Source organism: Mesoplodon bidens (assembly GCF_964165515.1).
Source record: "Mesoplodon bidens genome assembly, chromosome: 17".
NCBI lineage: Eukaryota > Metazoa > Chordata > Mammalia > Artiodactyla > Ziphiidae > Mesoplodon > Mesoplodon bidens.
In genome coordinates this window covers 17,709,598-17,724,395 of record NC_138174.1, presented here as the reverse complement: position 1 = coordinate 17,724,395, position 14,798 = coordinate 17,709,598, and the positions used below count along the sequence as shown (strand labels likewise).

At 43.8% G+C, this 14,798-nt stretch overlaps 1 protein-coding gene across 1 annotated transcript in view; it reads right to left on the bottom strand.

The window, feature by feature from the left end:
• LOC308604852 (uncharacterized protein) overlaps positions 1 to 14,528 on the bottom strand; it is a 34,686-nt gene extending 20,158 nt beyond the window's left edge. Inside the window, exons 1-3 of the mRNA XM_081214413.1 lie at positions 12,767 to 14,528; positions 7,069 to 7,194; positions 4,990 to 5,085 (exon numbers count right to left, since the gene is read on the bottom strand). Of these exons, the coding sequence (XP_081070539.1) occupies positions 4,990 to 5,085; positions 7,069 to 7,194; positions 12,767 to 12,848 (304 nt within the window). The 5' untranslated portion in view covers positions 12,849 to 14,528. The remainder of the gene's footprint in view (positions 1 to 4,989; positions 5,086 to 7,068; positions 7,195 to 12,766) is intronic.
• Positions 14,529 to 14,798: the final 270 nt, after the last annotated feature.

Sequence of the window (14,798 nt, the reverse complement as noted above, 5' to 3'; positions counted from 1 at the left end):
ACTTCACTCCGAGCACGCTCTCGTCCTTGCTCACTGTGCCACTAAAAGGACCAGAGCAGGCAACTCCTGCTGAGGGTCACGTCATTGCCCTTGCTGTTCCCCATGCCTGTCACGCACTCCTCCAAACACCGCTGCTCACTCCTTGTGTCCTTCAGATCTTTATTCAAATGCTGCCTGCTCAGTGAGACCATCCTGAACACCTCATCCAACACAGAACACGGACCCCCTGCCCTTTCCAATATTCTTCACCCCTCTCCCCTGCCTGAGCTTTCTCCCAGCACAATACTACGTAACTTACTTGTTGCTATTTTGTCTACCATCCATTTACTCACTAGAATGAACAGTCCAAAAGAGCAGAGACTTTTGTCTGTTTTGTTCAGAGCTGTATCCCTGGCATCTAGAACAGGGTCTGGCACAGAGTAGCTGCTTATTAAATAGCTGTTGAAGAAATGAATTGCAGGACTTCCCTGGTGGCGCAGTGGATAAAGAATCTGCCTGCCAATGCAGAGGGCACGGGTTCAAGCCCTGGTCTGGGAAGATCCACATGCCGTGGAGCAACTAAGCCCACGTGCTACAACTACTGAGCCCGTGTGCCACAACTAAGGCCCGGTGTAACCAAATTAATTAATTAATTAATTTAAAAAAGAAAGAAAGAAATGAATTGCAAGACATCCCTGGTGGCGCAGTGGTTAAAAATTCACCTACCAATTCAGGGGACACGAATTCTATCCTTGGTCCGGGAAGATCCCACATGCCAAGGAGCTACTAAGCCCGAGTGCCACAACTACTGAGCCTGTGCTTTAGAGCCTGCAAGCCACAACTACTGAGCCTATGTGCCACAACTACTGAAGCCTCTGTGCTTAGAGCCCGTGCTCCACAACAAGAGAAGCCACCACTTGCCACAACTAGAGAAAGCCTGTGCGCAGCAATGAAGACCCAACACAGCCAAAAATAAATAAACAATAAATAAATAAATTTCTTTTCAAAAAAATTTAAAAAAAGAAATTAATTGCAAGGAAATAAGGCTATTGTGACTGATCTTAGCCCATCCAGTCTTTCAGTTGTTAGACACTTTTGGCAAACATTTGTAGCCTCCAAAAATGAGAGGTCTGTGGGGAATGTAAGCTCACCCTGCCCCCTTATTTCACCAAGTCTGGATACGGGACTAAATTAAGTCACACACACAATTGTTAGCCTCATGGGCCAGTGTAAGGACTGTGGTTTTTAAGCTGAGTAAGACAGGAGGTGTGAAAGACAGGAGTCAAGGACAACTCTCCAGGGTTGTGTTATTTTGTTTTTATTTGTCTGGGGGGTTTTGGGCCAAAACCAAAACTTTTAGAGTGGTGTTGCCATTTACCAAAATGGGAAAGAAAATGAGAGAAGCAGGTTTTGAGGGACAAATCCTGTTGGTTTTGACAGACCAGTGAGATATTGGAGCTGTCAACTGGGCAATCAGAAGGGTTTCAAGTTCAGAGGCGAGGTCCTGCCTGGGTAGATAAATTTGGGAGTCATCAGTGCACAGATGGCACTTAAACCCTTGAGACAACAAGAAGAGAGCAGATAGAATGGAGACAAAGTTTCAGGATTGATCTTTGGGTACTTTGAGGTCCGGGGGAAGAGGAGGAACCAGCAAAGGAGGCTGAGAAATTGTCCTGGAAGGCGGCCAGAAACTGTGGAGAACATATTGTTCTGAAACTGTTCCAAGGAGGACGGAGTGAGCAACTGCCTTAAATGCTGCTGATGGGTCAAGTAAAATGACCACTGGATTAAAGATAGTAACTGGGGCTTCCCTGGTGGCGCAGTGGTTAAGAATCCGCCTGCCAACGTAGGGGACACAGGTTCGATCCCTGGTCCGGGAAGATCCCACATGCTGCGGAGCAACTAAGCCCGTGCACCACAACTACTGAACGTGCACTCCAGAGCCCGCGAGCCACAGCTACTGAAGCCCGCGCGCTTAGAGCCCATGCTCTGCAACACTAGAAGCCACAACGATGAGAAGACCGTGCACCGCAAGGAAGAATAGCCCCTGCTCGTTGCAACTAGAGAAAGCCCGCGCACAGCAACGAAGACCCAACACAGCCAAAAAAATAACCATCCCTAGGGGATAAATCAAAACCAGCACACAAATACATACCCCACTCCCCATGCTGATTTATCTTAAAGTAAATCGTAAACAGTATGACAAGGTTTTTCCAGGTACATTTTACTGGATGGAGGGCAATGATATGGCCCAATCTTACCTGGACCGGAGTGGGGAGCATGCAGCCTGGTGTTTCTGATCTTCAGGGTAACACTCAAGCCATCTCAGACACTGGAAAACCAGAGCATCCCCTTAGGCAGGGTTAGAGAAATGTTTTTGGTTCCTGGGAAACACCACTCCAGGGGAGACGCTCCCCTCACCTGGGTGTTAAGGGGAGGTAGGGCAGCTTCAGAGCAGACAGGTGAGGTCGAATGGGCTGCCTTAAAAGTGGAGGCGTGGGCTTCCCTGGTGGCGCAGTGGTTGAGTCCGCCTGCCGATGCAGGGGTCGCGGGTTCGTGCCCCGGTCCGGGAAGATCCCACATGCCACGGAGCGGCTGGGCCCGTGAGCCATGGCCGCTGAGCCTGCGCGTCCGGAGCCTGTGCTCCGCAACAGGAGAGGCCCACTTAACGCAAAAAAAAAAAAAAGTGGAGGCGTGGCAGTACCTGCGGGTGGGGGGGAGGGGGAGGGGGAGGGGGAGGGGGAGGGTGGGGGAGGGGAGGGGGAGGGGGAGGGGAGGGGGAGGGGGAGGGGAGGGGGAGGGGAGGGGGGGGGAGGGGGAGGGGGAAGGGGAGGGGTGGGGGTGGGGGTGCCTAGCCACCCTACCTGGAATCTGCCTGCACCTAATATCCACTTCCCCCCACTTTCCCATCCTATTTCACGTCAGAACTAGCAGCCTTCCTACCAGCCTTCCTACCAGGGACCCCGGGACCCCTCCCCCTCACATCTTCATTCCACCCCACTTTTCCCCAACCTTTGACTGCCTCAGCCTCTCCGCAGGGAACACAAAGGTCAATAGCTTAAAGGAAATTCATGATAATTGAAAACAATGATGGGGACTTCCCTGGTGGTCCAGTGGTTAAGACGTTGAGCTTCCACAGCAGGGAGCACGGGTTTAACCCCTGATGGGGGGGGGAACTAAGATCCCACACGCCCTGCACAGCCAAAAAAATATAAAATTAAAAAAAATAAAATTGAAAACCATGATCACTTTGATACAGGTAAGATTGAGACAAATCTCTCCTTTAGTGGAACACATTTAATTCCCCACCTGGCCCTTAGCCTTGGGCGTAAGTACCTATAGCCTCCAAAACTATAAGGAGGTAGGGAGGGGGGACGAGGGGACCCTGACACTCAGCCTAATGTTTCATGTCAAATACAAGGAGAGCATATTCCTTCACCAGAGCTATCTCCTTGAGCCTCTTATAATAAAAAAATTGATTATATGGTTGCTAATCAAACATTTTTGCCCTTAAGGTATCACCCACAAATCTAATGCAAGACAGTGCACTATATGAAGTCACGTTTGGGAAGAGTCCCTGACCTCAGTTTCCTAGTCTGAAACCAAGCAGGACCCTGTTGGGCTCCCAGGTACAAATCCTATCTGTGCCTGAGTTCCAAAGGGTAGGTTCAAACAGTTGCTAGTCAGGGAAAGGAGGGGATGCAGAAACAAGGGAGGAACGGTCAGGAAACAATACTGCAGCCTTGGGGCAGAGTCCTGGTGCCTCCTCAAGGAACTTACATGACGATATCGTTGAGTTCTCCTGCAAGAACTACGGCCCCATCCCAGTGGAGGATGGTAACTTGACGCTGAGCACAATTCCTGGAGCACAGCCCTGTTGCCTCACCACTAGCCAATCATTAGAAACTCATACAGGGACTTCCCTGGCGGCCCAGTGGTTAAGAATCCACCTTCCAGTGCAGGGAATGCGGGTTTGATTCCTGGTTGGGGAACTAAGATCCCACAGGCTGCGGGGCAACTAAGCCCGCGTGCTCTAGAGCCCGTGTTCGGCAACTACTGAGCCCATCTGCTCTAGAGCCTGCACACCACAACCACAGCTAGAGAGAAATCCATGTGCCGCAATGAAGATCCATCCTGTGTGCCACAACTAAGACCCAATGCAGCCAAATAAATAAATACCAAAAAAAAAAAAGAGAAGAAAGCCATACACCCTGCAGCTCTCACCCCAAACTCTGCCTATAAAAACTTTTCCCCCAAAACCATCAGGAGGTTCAGGGTTTTTGAGCATGAGCCACCTGTTCTCCTTGCTTGGCCCTGAAATAAACCTTTCTCTGCTCCAAACTCAGATGTTTTGGTCTATTTGGCCTCACTGTGCCCTGGGGACACGAACTTTGTTTGGTAACAAGTCGATCCAGAAAATGCAATTATTTCGAGCCACAAAAACCTTTAGACAAATCTACCTGAATGGATGTGGACCCATCCCCTAGTCATATTAGGTGAGAAACAGAGTATTTATTATGTTACCATTTGTGTAAAAGAAACAAAGGAAAAAAAAAGGAGGGCACAGAACTTTTCTGAATCTGTGACAGATTGGTATAGAGAAAGGAGACATATTTCACTATATACCTTTTTGTTGTTTTGCAATTATTAGAACGTACATAAATCATCTATTCAAAAACTAATTTAAAAAAAACTAAAGAAAGCACTTAGGAAATCAATACTATTCATGTGATTGATTGATCTTGGCCTTCCAAGGGGGACTTGTAGTTGAGAATTGAAGAAGGGAGTGCTTTTAGAGGGATACATTGATCTCCTAGGGAAAGGTTTTAAAGTTGGGGGCAGGCTTGGGATAAGGAGAGTGGAAAAGGTGTCAACACACACCCAGAGACAGTTGCACTTGAAAGAACTTGTGAAGTACTTAAGCTCTCAGACACTTAGGAAACTACACCCTAGCTGTGATACCATTATAGAGGTGAGAAAGAGCTGATTTAGAAAGCCTAGGGCAGTTACCTCCAGTTCTGAAGATTGTCCAAGGAGTCTCCTCTGCAGTCTTGAAGGGTTGTGTCAACTTCGTGCACATCTTCAAAAAAGGCTGTTTGTCTTTTCCTGAACGGGAATGGGGAGAATGCACAGAGGTTCAGAGCCCAGGCAAAGAGAGGAGGAGTTGGAGGTTTTAGATCCCCAAGTCTGTGACATCTCATCTCCAGTACTTGCCATCTTGGTGAGGAGTGGGAAGTAGAGAGGAACTTGGTTTATTCTTTGGGAAATATCCTGGGGCTGACCCACAGCGTCAGGTCAGCCTGAATTTGGGAGTTAATCCAAATAAAATCTTATTCTGGGAAGTAACCTCAATCTAGTTGTTACTTTCTGGTTGTTCGTTTTAGAATTGCTTTAATCATGTTAAAACCAAGCTGTCCATTAGCTTTGAGTGGAGAAAGAGAGGTAAAGAGAAAAGGAGGGAAAGATATTAGTTAAAACCAAATCACTGATGGTTTATGGATTGCCCTTCAATTTACCCCTCCTATCAATAGCATTTCCAGTGACCTGGATGGGGTTACTGAGTGGGAAAGACCCAGGTTAGCATCCCAACTCTATTATTAGTCCAACAACTCTGGGCAAATTGAACCAGTGTCCTTCTTGGTAAAGGGAGACACTAATGACTGCTTCAGTCTTATAATCAGATGAGAGCCTTTGTGCAACTTTTTTAAAAAAATATACATTTATTTATTTATTTATTTATGGCTGCGTTGGGTCTTCGTTGCTGTGTGCGGGTTTTCTCTAGTTGTGGTGAGCGAGGGCTACTCTTTGTTGCGGTGCACAGGCTTCTCATTGCAGTGGCTTCTTGTGTTGCGGAGCACGGGTTCTAGGCTCACGGGCTCAGTAGTTGTGGCACATGGGCTCCAGAGCACAGGCTCAGTAGTTGTGGCACCCGGGCTTAGTTGCTCCGCGGCATGTGGGATCTTCCTGGACCAGGGCTCGAACCCGTGACCCCTGCATTGGCAGGTGGATTCTTAACCACTGTGCCACCAGGGAAGCCCCCTTTGTGCAACTTAATCAGCATCTTTTTTTAGCAACTATCATGTGATGGGAAGAGGGATAAAGCTAAAGTGTAGGCTAGGTTGGGGGGCTCCCCGGAAAAAGAGAAGCAGGAATGGTTTTCTTGACATAAGAGAGCCCATTTTGGCCTAAGCCATTTTGTGATCTAAGCCTGGCCACAATGCTTGCCCTTGAACAGGTCTCAGTAATTAATGATCTTAAGGGAGGGGATGAACAAATAAGGAAACAATAGTGCAGCCTTGGGGCAGGGTCCTGGTTCAAGGAATATACATAACAATAAATCTTCAAGTTCTGCAAGAATTAAGGCCCCCACCCAGGTGGAGGATGGAATGATGTTGACCCTTCCGAATCAATCAACTAAAGCTTGGACTCTGTCAACCTTTGCCCCAATTCTATGCTGAATTATCTGCTCAAGCTCCCTCGTGAATACGCACGTACCCTTAGCTTAAAACTTCCGCAATTTTGCGCCTGGGGAGGCAGGGTTGGGAAAGTGTTCTCCTTCCTCGCTGCAAGTAATAAATCCTTCCCTCTCCTGCTCTTTGGCTTGGTTGTGTCTATTGGCTCAACACCCACCAAGAGGTAAACCCAGTTTTCTGATAACAAAAGGGTCTCAGTGACCATCTGAGAGGTAAGTGCTAAGCTGTGGATTGATCAAGGGAAAGAGAGAAGGGTGTAGATTTGCAGAAAAAAAAAAAGGTCTGCTACAGCAGTTAAAGCAGATTTCCCCCACCCATGGAACTCTCCACCACATTGCTCTACTTTATCTTCTTAGCATTTGTCAGTGTTTTGTTTCCATGTTACAGCCAATCCCCCTCCTCTAGAATGCAATCGATCTGCTACAGAGCCCGACCTCTGCCTTGTTTCCTGCTAGGTCTCCCGCGCCTAGAGGTCTTCTCTTCCTTCCTTTCCTGCTTCTTTTTTTCAGGGGTCGGGGGGTTAGTATATTGATTGGATTTTAAGATTATGGTAACCTCATACATGTTTTAGAGACTTTTAGTTTTTTTTTCCCCCTATGGCCTGGAATAAGGATACCTGATCCCTGGGAATCTTCGGGAGAATTGGTTCCAGGACCCACCATGGTTACCGAAATCCACGGTTGCTCAAGTCCCACGTCAGTCGTTTGAAATCCGCGGTTCTGCATCCACAGATTTAAGCAACCTTGAATCATGTAATACAGTATGAATTTATTTTTAAAAATCCACCTATAACTGCACCCCACTCTTAGTTGCAGTTCAAACCCGTGTTGTTCAAGGGTTAACTGTAGTTTAAACAACACATCAATTATCTTTTTGTTAAAGCAGTGCTACCCAAAACGTGATCTGCAGGCACGAAAATGCAAATCAACTTTGTCACTAAATGTACAGTTTATAGTTCAGCCTATTTTTTTGTGTGCCAGACAAAATGATATTATTTATGAAGCCACTGCAACAGTTCTAGAAGAGTTAATGAGGAGGGGGGTACTGGAACAGTCATAATGGATGTTCTCCACTATGCTATTTATAATATGTAAAAGTTTAAGGGACTTCCCTGGTGGTCCAGTGGTTAAGACTCTGTGCTTCCACTGCACGGGGCACAGATTTGATCCCTGGTTGCGGGGAAGTAAGATCCCGTATGCTGAGCTGTGCGGTCCAAAAAAAATAAAATAAAATAACCAAGACATTCAAATTATTGACATGGAACTGATTTTTAAATTATGATGCATCCAACCAATAGAATATAATTCAATTATTATAAATAATGTATATCTATAATTGACATGGGAGGTCTTTCACATTTTTAAGTGAAAAAAGCAGATTGCAAAATAGTCTGTGTAGTACTTAATTTGGGGGAGAATAACCCTGCCTCATGTCGGCTCATGTACATTTACATGTGAAAAATTTCTCAAAGTATATATCCCAAAATACTAATAGTGCTTAATTCTGAGTGGCTAGATGAAAGTTGTTCTTAAAAACCACCTTTACCCCCCAACCTATAACAACATCAATACAAAGTACAAAACTGCTGTATATACCAATCTCATCAGCTTAGAATATAGCAAGGCCTTAACACATTTAATATTCAAATGAATATGCCTATATTTATTTGAAAATATATATCCCAATATACGAAACATTCATTTTGCTCCAGAGGTTCTCTTCTCTGATATTTCCTGGGACCCCCAGGTTGACTTAACTCAATTCAAAGGGGTCATTTCAGGACACCATTAATAAAATCAGTTGTTTGTTTTTAGCAAGACTTTCTTGACAAGTAGTATGTTGATGTATGTTCTGGCATAAGCTCCTTATCTCTTTGCAGGACAGTAACAATTTCATCACTGGCTACTTGCAGTAACACTGCATCAAACGGTAGATAGAACCCAGATCTACTGGCCCACTGCTTTTTCAAAGGTTAGATTGAAATCACTCCTCTCATCTCTTCCACGAGTTTTGATTGGTGTAGATTTTCTTATTTTGGGGGGAATCAATTTTGGTAAGTTATAGTTTACTAGGAAGCCATTGATTTTTCTCTATACTTTCAAATATATTGCTGGAGTGTTACACAGATTTTCTTATAGTTCTCTGTATCTCTTCCATATCACTTTTGATTCCTAATTGAGCAGATGGAAGAGCAGGCAGTAAAAGAGATTGAGAAGAAAGGGTCAAAAAGATTAGGGTTGAACCAGGAGAGTTGAATATTATGCTAGGCACTGCAGGTACAAAGATATGCCAAAAAATCCCCCCCAAAACAAAAAACAAAACAAAAGATATGCCAAGCCTCACACGGCTTCATATGTTGTCTCTTTCCATTATCCTGAATTACTTCATCACTAATCGCTATTTGAAGAAGTAGCTATTACTCTGCTTCTTCTGCTTATGGGAAATCTAGATAGAGGCTTGGCCAAGGGTTTTTTACTTTTTTTTTTAAATAAAAAAAAATTTTTAAGAAAGAACACAAACAAGGAACTGCCCTTTGCATTCAAAGCCTGACCTTAAGATTTATACAGTAAAGTCAGTACTTATATATTACTCACTAGTATTAATAATATTAAAGTTTATTTACTTTACTTGCTTTGGACTTAAAGAACAATTCATCAGTTAATCAAGATATTACAATTACTCATAAAATAAATTGGTTCAATTTATATTTGTAAACATCTTGTCTTTTTTTTTTTTAAGAATACATCTATCATTGTATTACAAAACCATTCTTCTGGCATTAGTTGGTAACAGCAAGATACTGTGAGTGTGGCAGAGCAGCTCTAATGTAACAACTGCATTCCCTGCCTTTGGAACGGAAATGTAAGTTACTCATATCCTTTACATACAAGTTGCTTGCAATTATTAACGCTGCAAATCCTGACACATATACCATTTAGGGAGGAGTTGATGCTAAGGGGTTAGAGTAAATGTGGAAAGGCTTCAAAAGTTCCTTTATGGGACTTTCTATTTCTCCTCCCTCCCTCTAATTACTCTGCTTAAAAAGAATCAAATTACTTAGAACTAGTCTGAATAGCAGAAGCTTGTCAGTCTTTTACCCACTGTTTCCATAACATATTCCTTGGCAAGTCTAGCCTGAAGTGATCTCTCTCCCTCCACTGAACTTTCAGAACTATAATCCCTATAATTTATTTGTCAATTAATTGTATATTGTACTGGGACATCTCTTTCTTTTTGACTTGTTCTGTTTCTCTTCTTTCTTTTTTTAAAATTTTATTTATTATTTATTTTTGGCTCCATTGGGTCTTCGTTGCTGCACGCGGGCTTTCTCTAGCCGTGGTGAGCAGGAGATACTCTTCCTTGCAGTGCGTGGGCTTCTCACTGCGGTGGCTTCTCTTGTTGCGGAGTATGGGCTCTAGGCGTGCAGGCTTCAGTAGTTGTGGCACATGGGCTCAGTAGGTGTGGCTTGCAGGCTCTAGAGCACAGGCTCAGTAGTTGTGGCATGCGGGCTCAGTAGTTGTGGCACATGGGCTTAGTTGCTCCGTGCCATGTGGGATCTTCCCGGACCAGGGCTCGAACCCATGTCCCCTGCATTGGCAGGTGGATTCTTAACCACTGCGCCAGCAGGGGAGTCCCTGTTTTTAAACTTTTAAAATAACCTTTATTTTTTAGGCAGTTTTAGATTTACAGAAAAACTACAAACATAGTACAGACTTCCCATATAACTCCCATCTGGTTTGCCCTGTGACTAACATCTCACATAATATGGCACATTTGTTACATTTAATGAACCAATATTGGTATATTATTATTAACTAACGTCTATACTTTATTCATATTTCCTTAGTTTTTGCTTAATGTCCTTTTTCTGTTCCAGGATTCTGTCTAGAATACCACATTACATTTAGTCATCGTGTCTCCTTAGGCTCCTCTTGGCTGTAACAGTTTCTTAGACTTTCCTGATTTTTGATGACATTGGAAAGTACTGAGAAATACTGGTCAGGTATTTTGTAGAATGGCTCTCTAATGGGATTTGTCTGATTTTTTTCTTGTAATTAGACTGGGGTTATGAGTTTGGGGGAATAAGATCACAGATGCAAAGTGCTATTTTCATCACATCACATCAAGGGTACATACTATCTACATGATTTTTGACTACTGATGCTGTCCTTGGTCATCTGGCTGAGGTGCTGTTTGTCAGGTGTCTCCACAATAAAGTTACTCTCCCTATCCCCCCTCCTTTCCATACTGTACTCTTTGGAAGAAAGTCCCTATGCACAGCCCACACTTAGGAGTGGGGAGTTATGTTCCACATTGTTTTTTGTTTTTGATGTGGACCATTTTAAAGTCTTTATTGAATTTGTTACAATATTGCTTCTGTTTTATGTTTTTTTGTTTTGGCCACGAGGCATGTGGGATCTTAGCTCCCTGACCAGGCATTGAACCCACACCCCCTGCATTGGAAGGCGAAGTCTTAACTACTGGACCGCGAGGGAAGTCCATGTTCCACATTCTTGAGGGTGGAGTATCTACATAGATTATTTGGATTTCTACATGGGAAGTTTGTCTCCTCTCCCCCATTTATTTACTCAATCACGTGTCCTTCTATTTTTTATCAGATAACATGAAAACAGTGTCCAGTTATTGGCCACATGCTTCTAGCCCTCTGCTGGAAGGTGGGCATCCTCAGTGGTCTGCATCGTCCTGACCCACAGAGCCAGCCCTGCGGTTGGAACAAGTAGGAGTCCTACACAAACTTCAGCAAAGGGTATCCCAAGAAAAAGGACACTTGAAAGGAAAGTGAGTTTCCAATATCTAAACTGGAGACTGATGACGAGAAAAATTAGGATGGTGATTTGAATCCATGTAACCCAATAAGCTAAGGATTGTATCATCATCATCATCCTTATTTTAACTTCGTATTCAGGAGAATAAGTCCTTTACCCAAAATCCCCCAAAGCCTCTGCCTCCAAATGTTGTGCTCTTTTGCAATCTGTCCAAATTATATCCACTCATCATTGATTTTTTTGTTGTTGTTGTTGTTTTTCCTCCTTGGCAGCAGTTAGCAGAACTGAGTTATCTATTGCTTCTGCTTTTGGTCTGTCACTGCCTCTTCATGTGCCTTCCTGCTCCCTTCCTGTACTGTGGGGAGTTTCCTCATGTTGGAAAGTCTACCTCTGAAGTTCCTTTTCCTTTTTCCTGGACATCTATAACATCTAGAAGAGCTGTACTGCAATAGAAAATTATGCTATTGTCACTAGGAAAACATTTATAGAGTAACATTAATTTTCAGGCCCTCAGCTTACCCATCTTCACCTTTTCATTGATAGTACCTCCTAAATCTCCCTCAGACTCTATTTCTCAGTACTCTGGAGCCTCTTCATCTCTTATAAGCCATCCTCCATGGGACCATTATTATATGACATATTCACTAGGGTATAAACAGGCACTCTTACAAATTTGTTAACTCAGTAATATTTATTCCATAAGACCTTCTATGTATAGACAGTTGTGCTAGATAACTATTAGATTAAAAACTTCAATGTACCATTTTTTCTTATTAAATTTGCATAAACAGGAGTCAAGACCTTTTGGAAAAAAATACTGAAGGTAGAATTTTAGGTAGCAAACAATGAATGAGAAAAGATTCTAGAGGGTAACAGCCTTCCCAGTTTCCCTGAAATTATACTGATCTCTTTTTGAGCATGCCTGGATGAAGGGCTCTGGATGCTACACCTTGATGTGTCTGTTGTGCTCCTGTTGAGACAGTACCCTAAGGTCAAGACCTGCTCATTAATATAAAGTCAATTAGTTGTTTAGTTTGTAAACATTAATATCCAGCATTATGTTCTTGAGTCCACTCAGGTATAAGAAGTACACCACTTTAGGTTCTCATCCTAATGCTGCTTTTCATCACTGAGTGATTCTGGGCAAGTTACTCAAGCTCTCTGATCCTCATAAACCACAGCTGCAAAACTGAGGGCTTGCTCTAGATAACAATAGCTCAGATCTATCAAGTGCTTACCATATGCTAAATACTGACCTAAGTGCTTTTCGTGAATTATTTCATTTTATCCCTAAGAGGTAGGTACTATTATTTCTTCCATTTTACAGATGAGGAAACTGAGGCCCAGAGAAACTATAACTTGCTGAAATTTCCTATGAAAAACACAGAATCTAAGTCAAGGCCAAGAGCTAATGCTCTTGGGAGGTACAATTCCAGGGCAACGAGAGTGGGGGGAAAGAGAAGTGAGGCAGAGAAAGTCGAGAAGCAAATGCCAGGTGATGTGTTACCACACTGGCTACTACTTTACCATGAGCCATGAAGCAATTCAACTTGTCTTGCAGCAGGAGCAGCTGCTTGGGCTCCTGGAATGACCTCCACACTGGCTGCATGGAAAAACCACAACGCAAAGGGTCCAGTGGAAGGACAAGAGGAGAGCATTTGCTGTCAGCTCTCCCCTGGCTGTCTCCGAGTGACTCCAATTTGCCCCAAGGGGAGTCAATAACCCCACACTGCTGGGGTGTCACCTGGCCTCTTTAGCAGTCACTGGGGAAGCTAGATCCTAGCTTTGTGGGTTGGTACTTTACCAAAGCCTGGAAATGGTGGGAGAAACCATAACTCTAGTTATGTAGCAGGTGGTAGACTGGTGTGGGCCATGTATGGCAGCTGAGGCAAAACAAGAGGCTGAAGAGACAAGTGAGGCTGGGAGATGCATCTGATATACGCAAACAGTATGAGATGGAGAGATGATCTCAATCCAGCCACTTTGACTCTAGGACTAGAGCACCAGAGATCAGTATGCTACAGATCTCTGAGAGGACTTAAGTGTATTCATTTTTATGTTCAGGTATATATAGGTTGAATGCTTGTCCTCTCAGTGTTCAAGTCTTAGATGACAATATCCCTTCTCTTACCATTTTTTTTTTTTTTTGGCTGCACCATGCAGCAGGGACCAGGGATTGAACCCATGCCCCCTGCAGTGGAAGCACGAAGTCTTAACCACTGGACCCTCCAGGGAAGTCCCTCTTCTCTCGTATCTTTCAAGCAAAATCATATGCATTTCTCAAATCCTATTTGGGTAACAATTTTTCTCCTTCTGATTCAATCACTCCCTCCTCTAAATTGTTTTGTACCTTGTATATATTTCTATTACTGCATATTTGGTATTTATTGGTACATACCTGCATCATACCAGGCTGTGTGTTTACTGAGGGCAGGAATCTGTTCTGTTTTCAGATCCTATAGCCCAGGTCTGCCTAGACAGGGCATTCAATAAATGCCTGTAGAACTAACTGATACACAGTTTTACACTTGAGCAGCCCTTATATTTAATTTTTAAAATTTGGAACTGTTTCAGATTTACAGAAATATTCTAAAGATAGTACAAGGAGCTCCCACATGACCTGTGCCTAGTGTCCTTTATTATTAATATCTAACATTAATATGGTATTTTGGGGCTTCCCTGGTAGCGCAGTGGTTAAGAATCCACCTGCCAATGCAGGGGACATGGGTTCGAGCCCTGGTCCGAAGATCCCACATGCCACGGAGCAACTAAGCCCATGCGCCACAACTACTGAGCCTGTGCTCTAGAGCCCGCAAGCCACAACTACTGAGCCCACGTGCCACAACCACGGAAGCCTGCACACCTAGAGCCCGTGCTCCACAACAAGAGAAGCCACCGCAATGAGAAGCCCGTGCACTGCAACAAAGAGTAGACCCCACTCGCCGCAACTAGAGAAAGCCCGCGTACAGCAACAAAGACCCAACACAGCCAAAAATAAATAAATTAAAAAAAAAAAAAAAGCAGGACTTCCCTGGTGGCGCAGTGGTTGAGAGTCTGCCTGCCGATGCAGGGGACACAGGTTCGTGACCGAGTCCGGGAGGATCCCACATGCCGCAGAGCGGCTAGGCCTGTGAGCTATGGCCACTGAGCCTGCGCATCCGGAGCCTGTGCTCTGCAACGGGAGAGGCCACAACAGTGAGAGGCCCACGTACCGCAAAAAAAAAAAAAAAGCATGATCCAACTATATGTTATCTACAAGAGACTCACTTTAGATCCAAAGACATAAATATATTGAAGGTAACAAGATGGAAAAAGATATTCCATGCAAATAACCAAAAGAAAGCAGGGGTGGCTATACTAATATCAGAAAAAATATACTTTAAATTTTAAAAGGTTAAAAGAGACAAAGAATGACATTGTATATTAATAAAGCTTTCAATATATCAAGATAAAATAATATAAACATTTACATACTAATGACTAGCCATCAAAATATATGAAGCAAAAACTGATAGAAGTGAAGGGAGCAACAGGTTCTATGACAATAGTTGAAGACTTC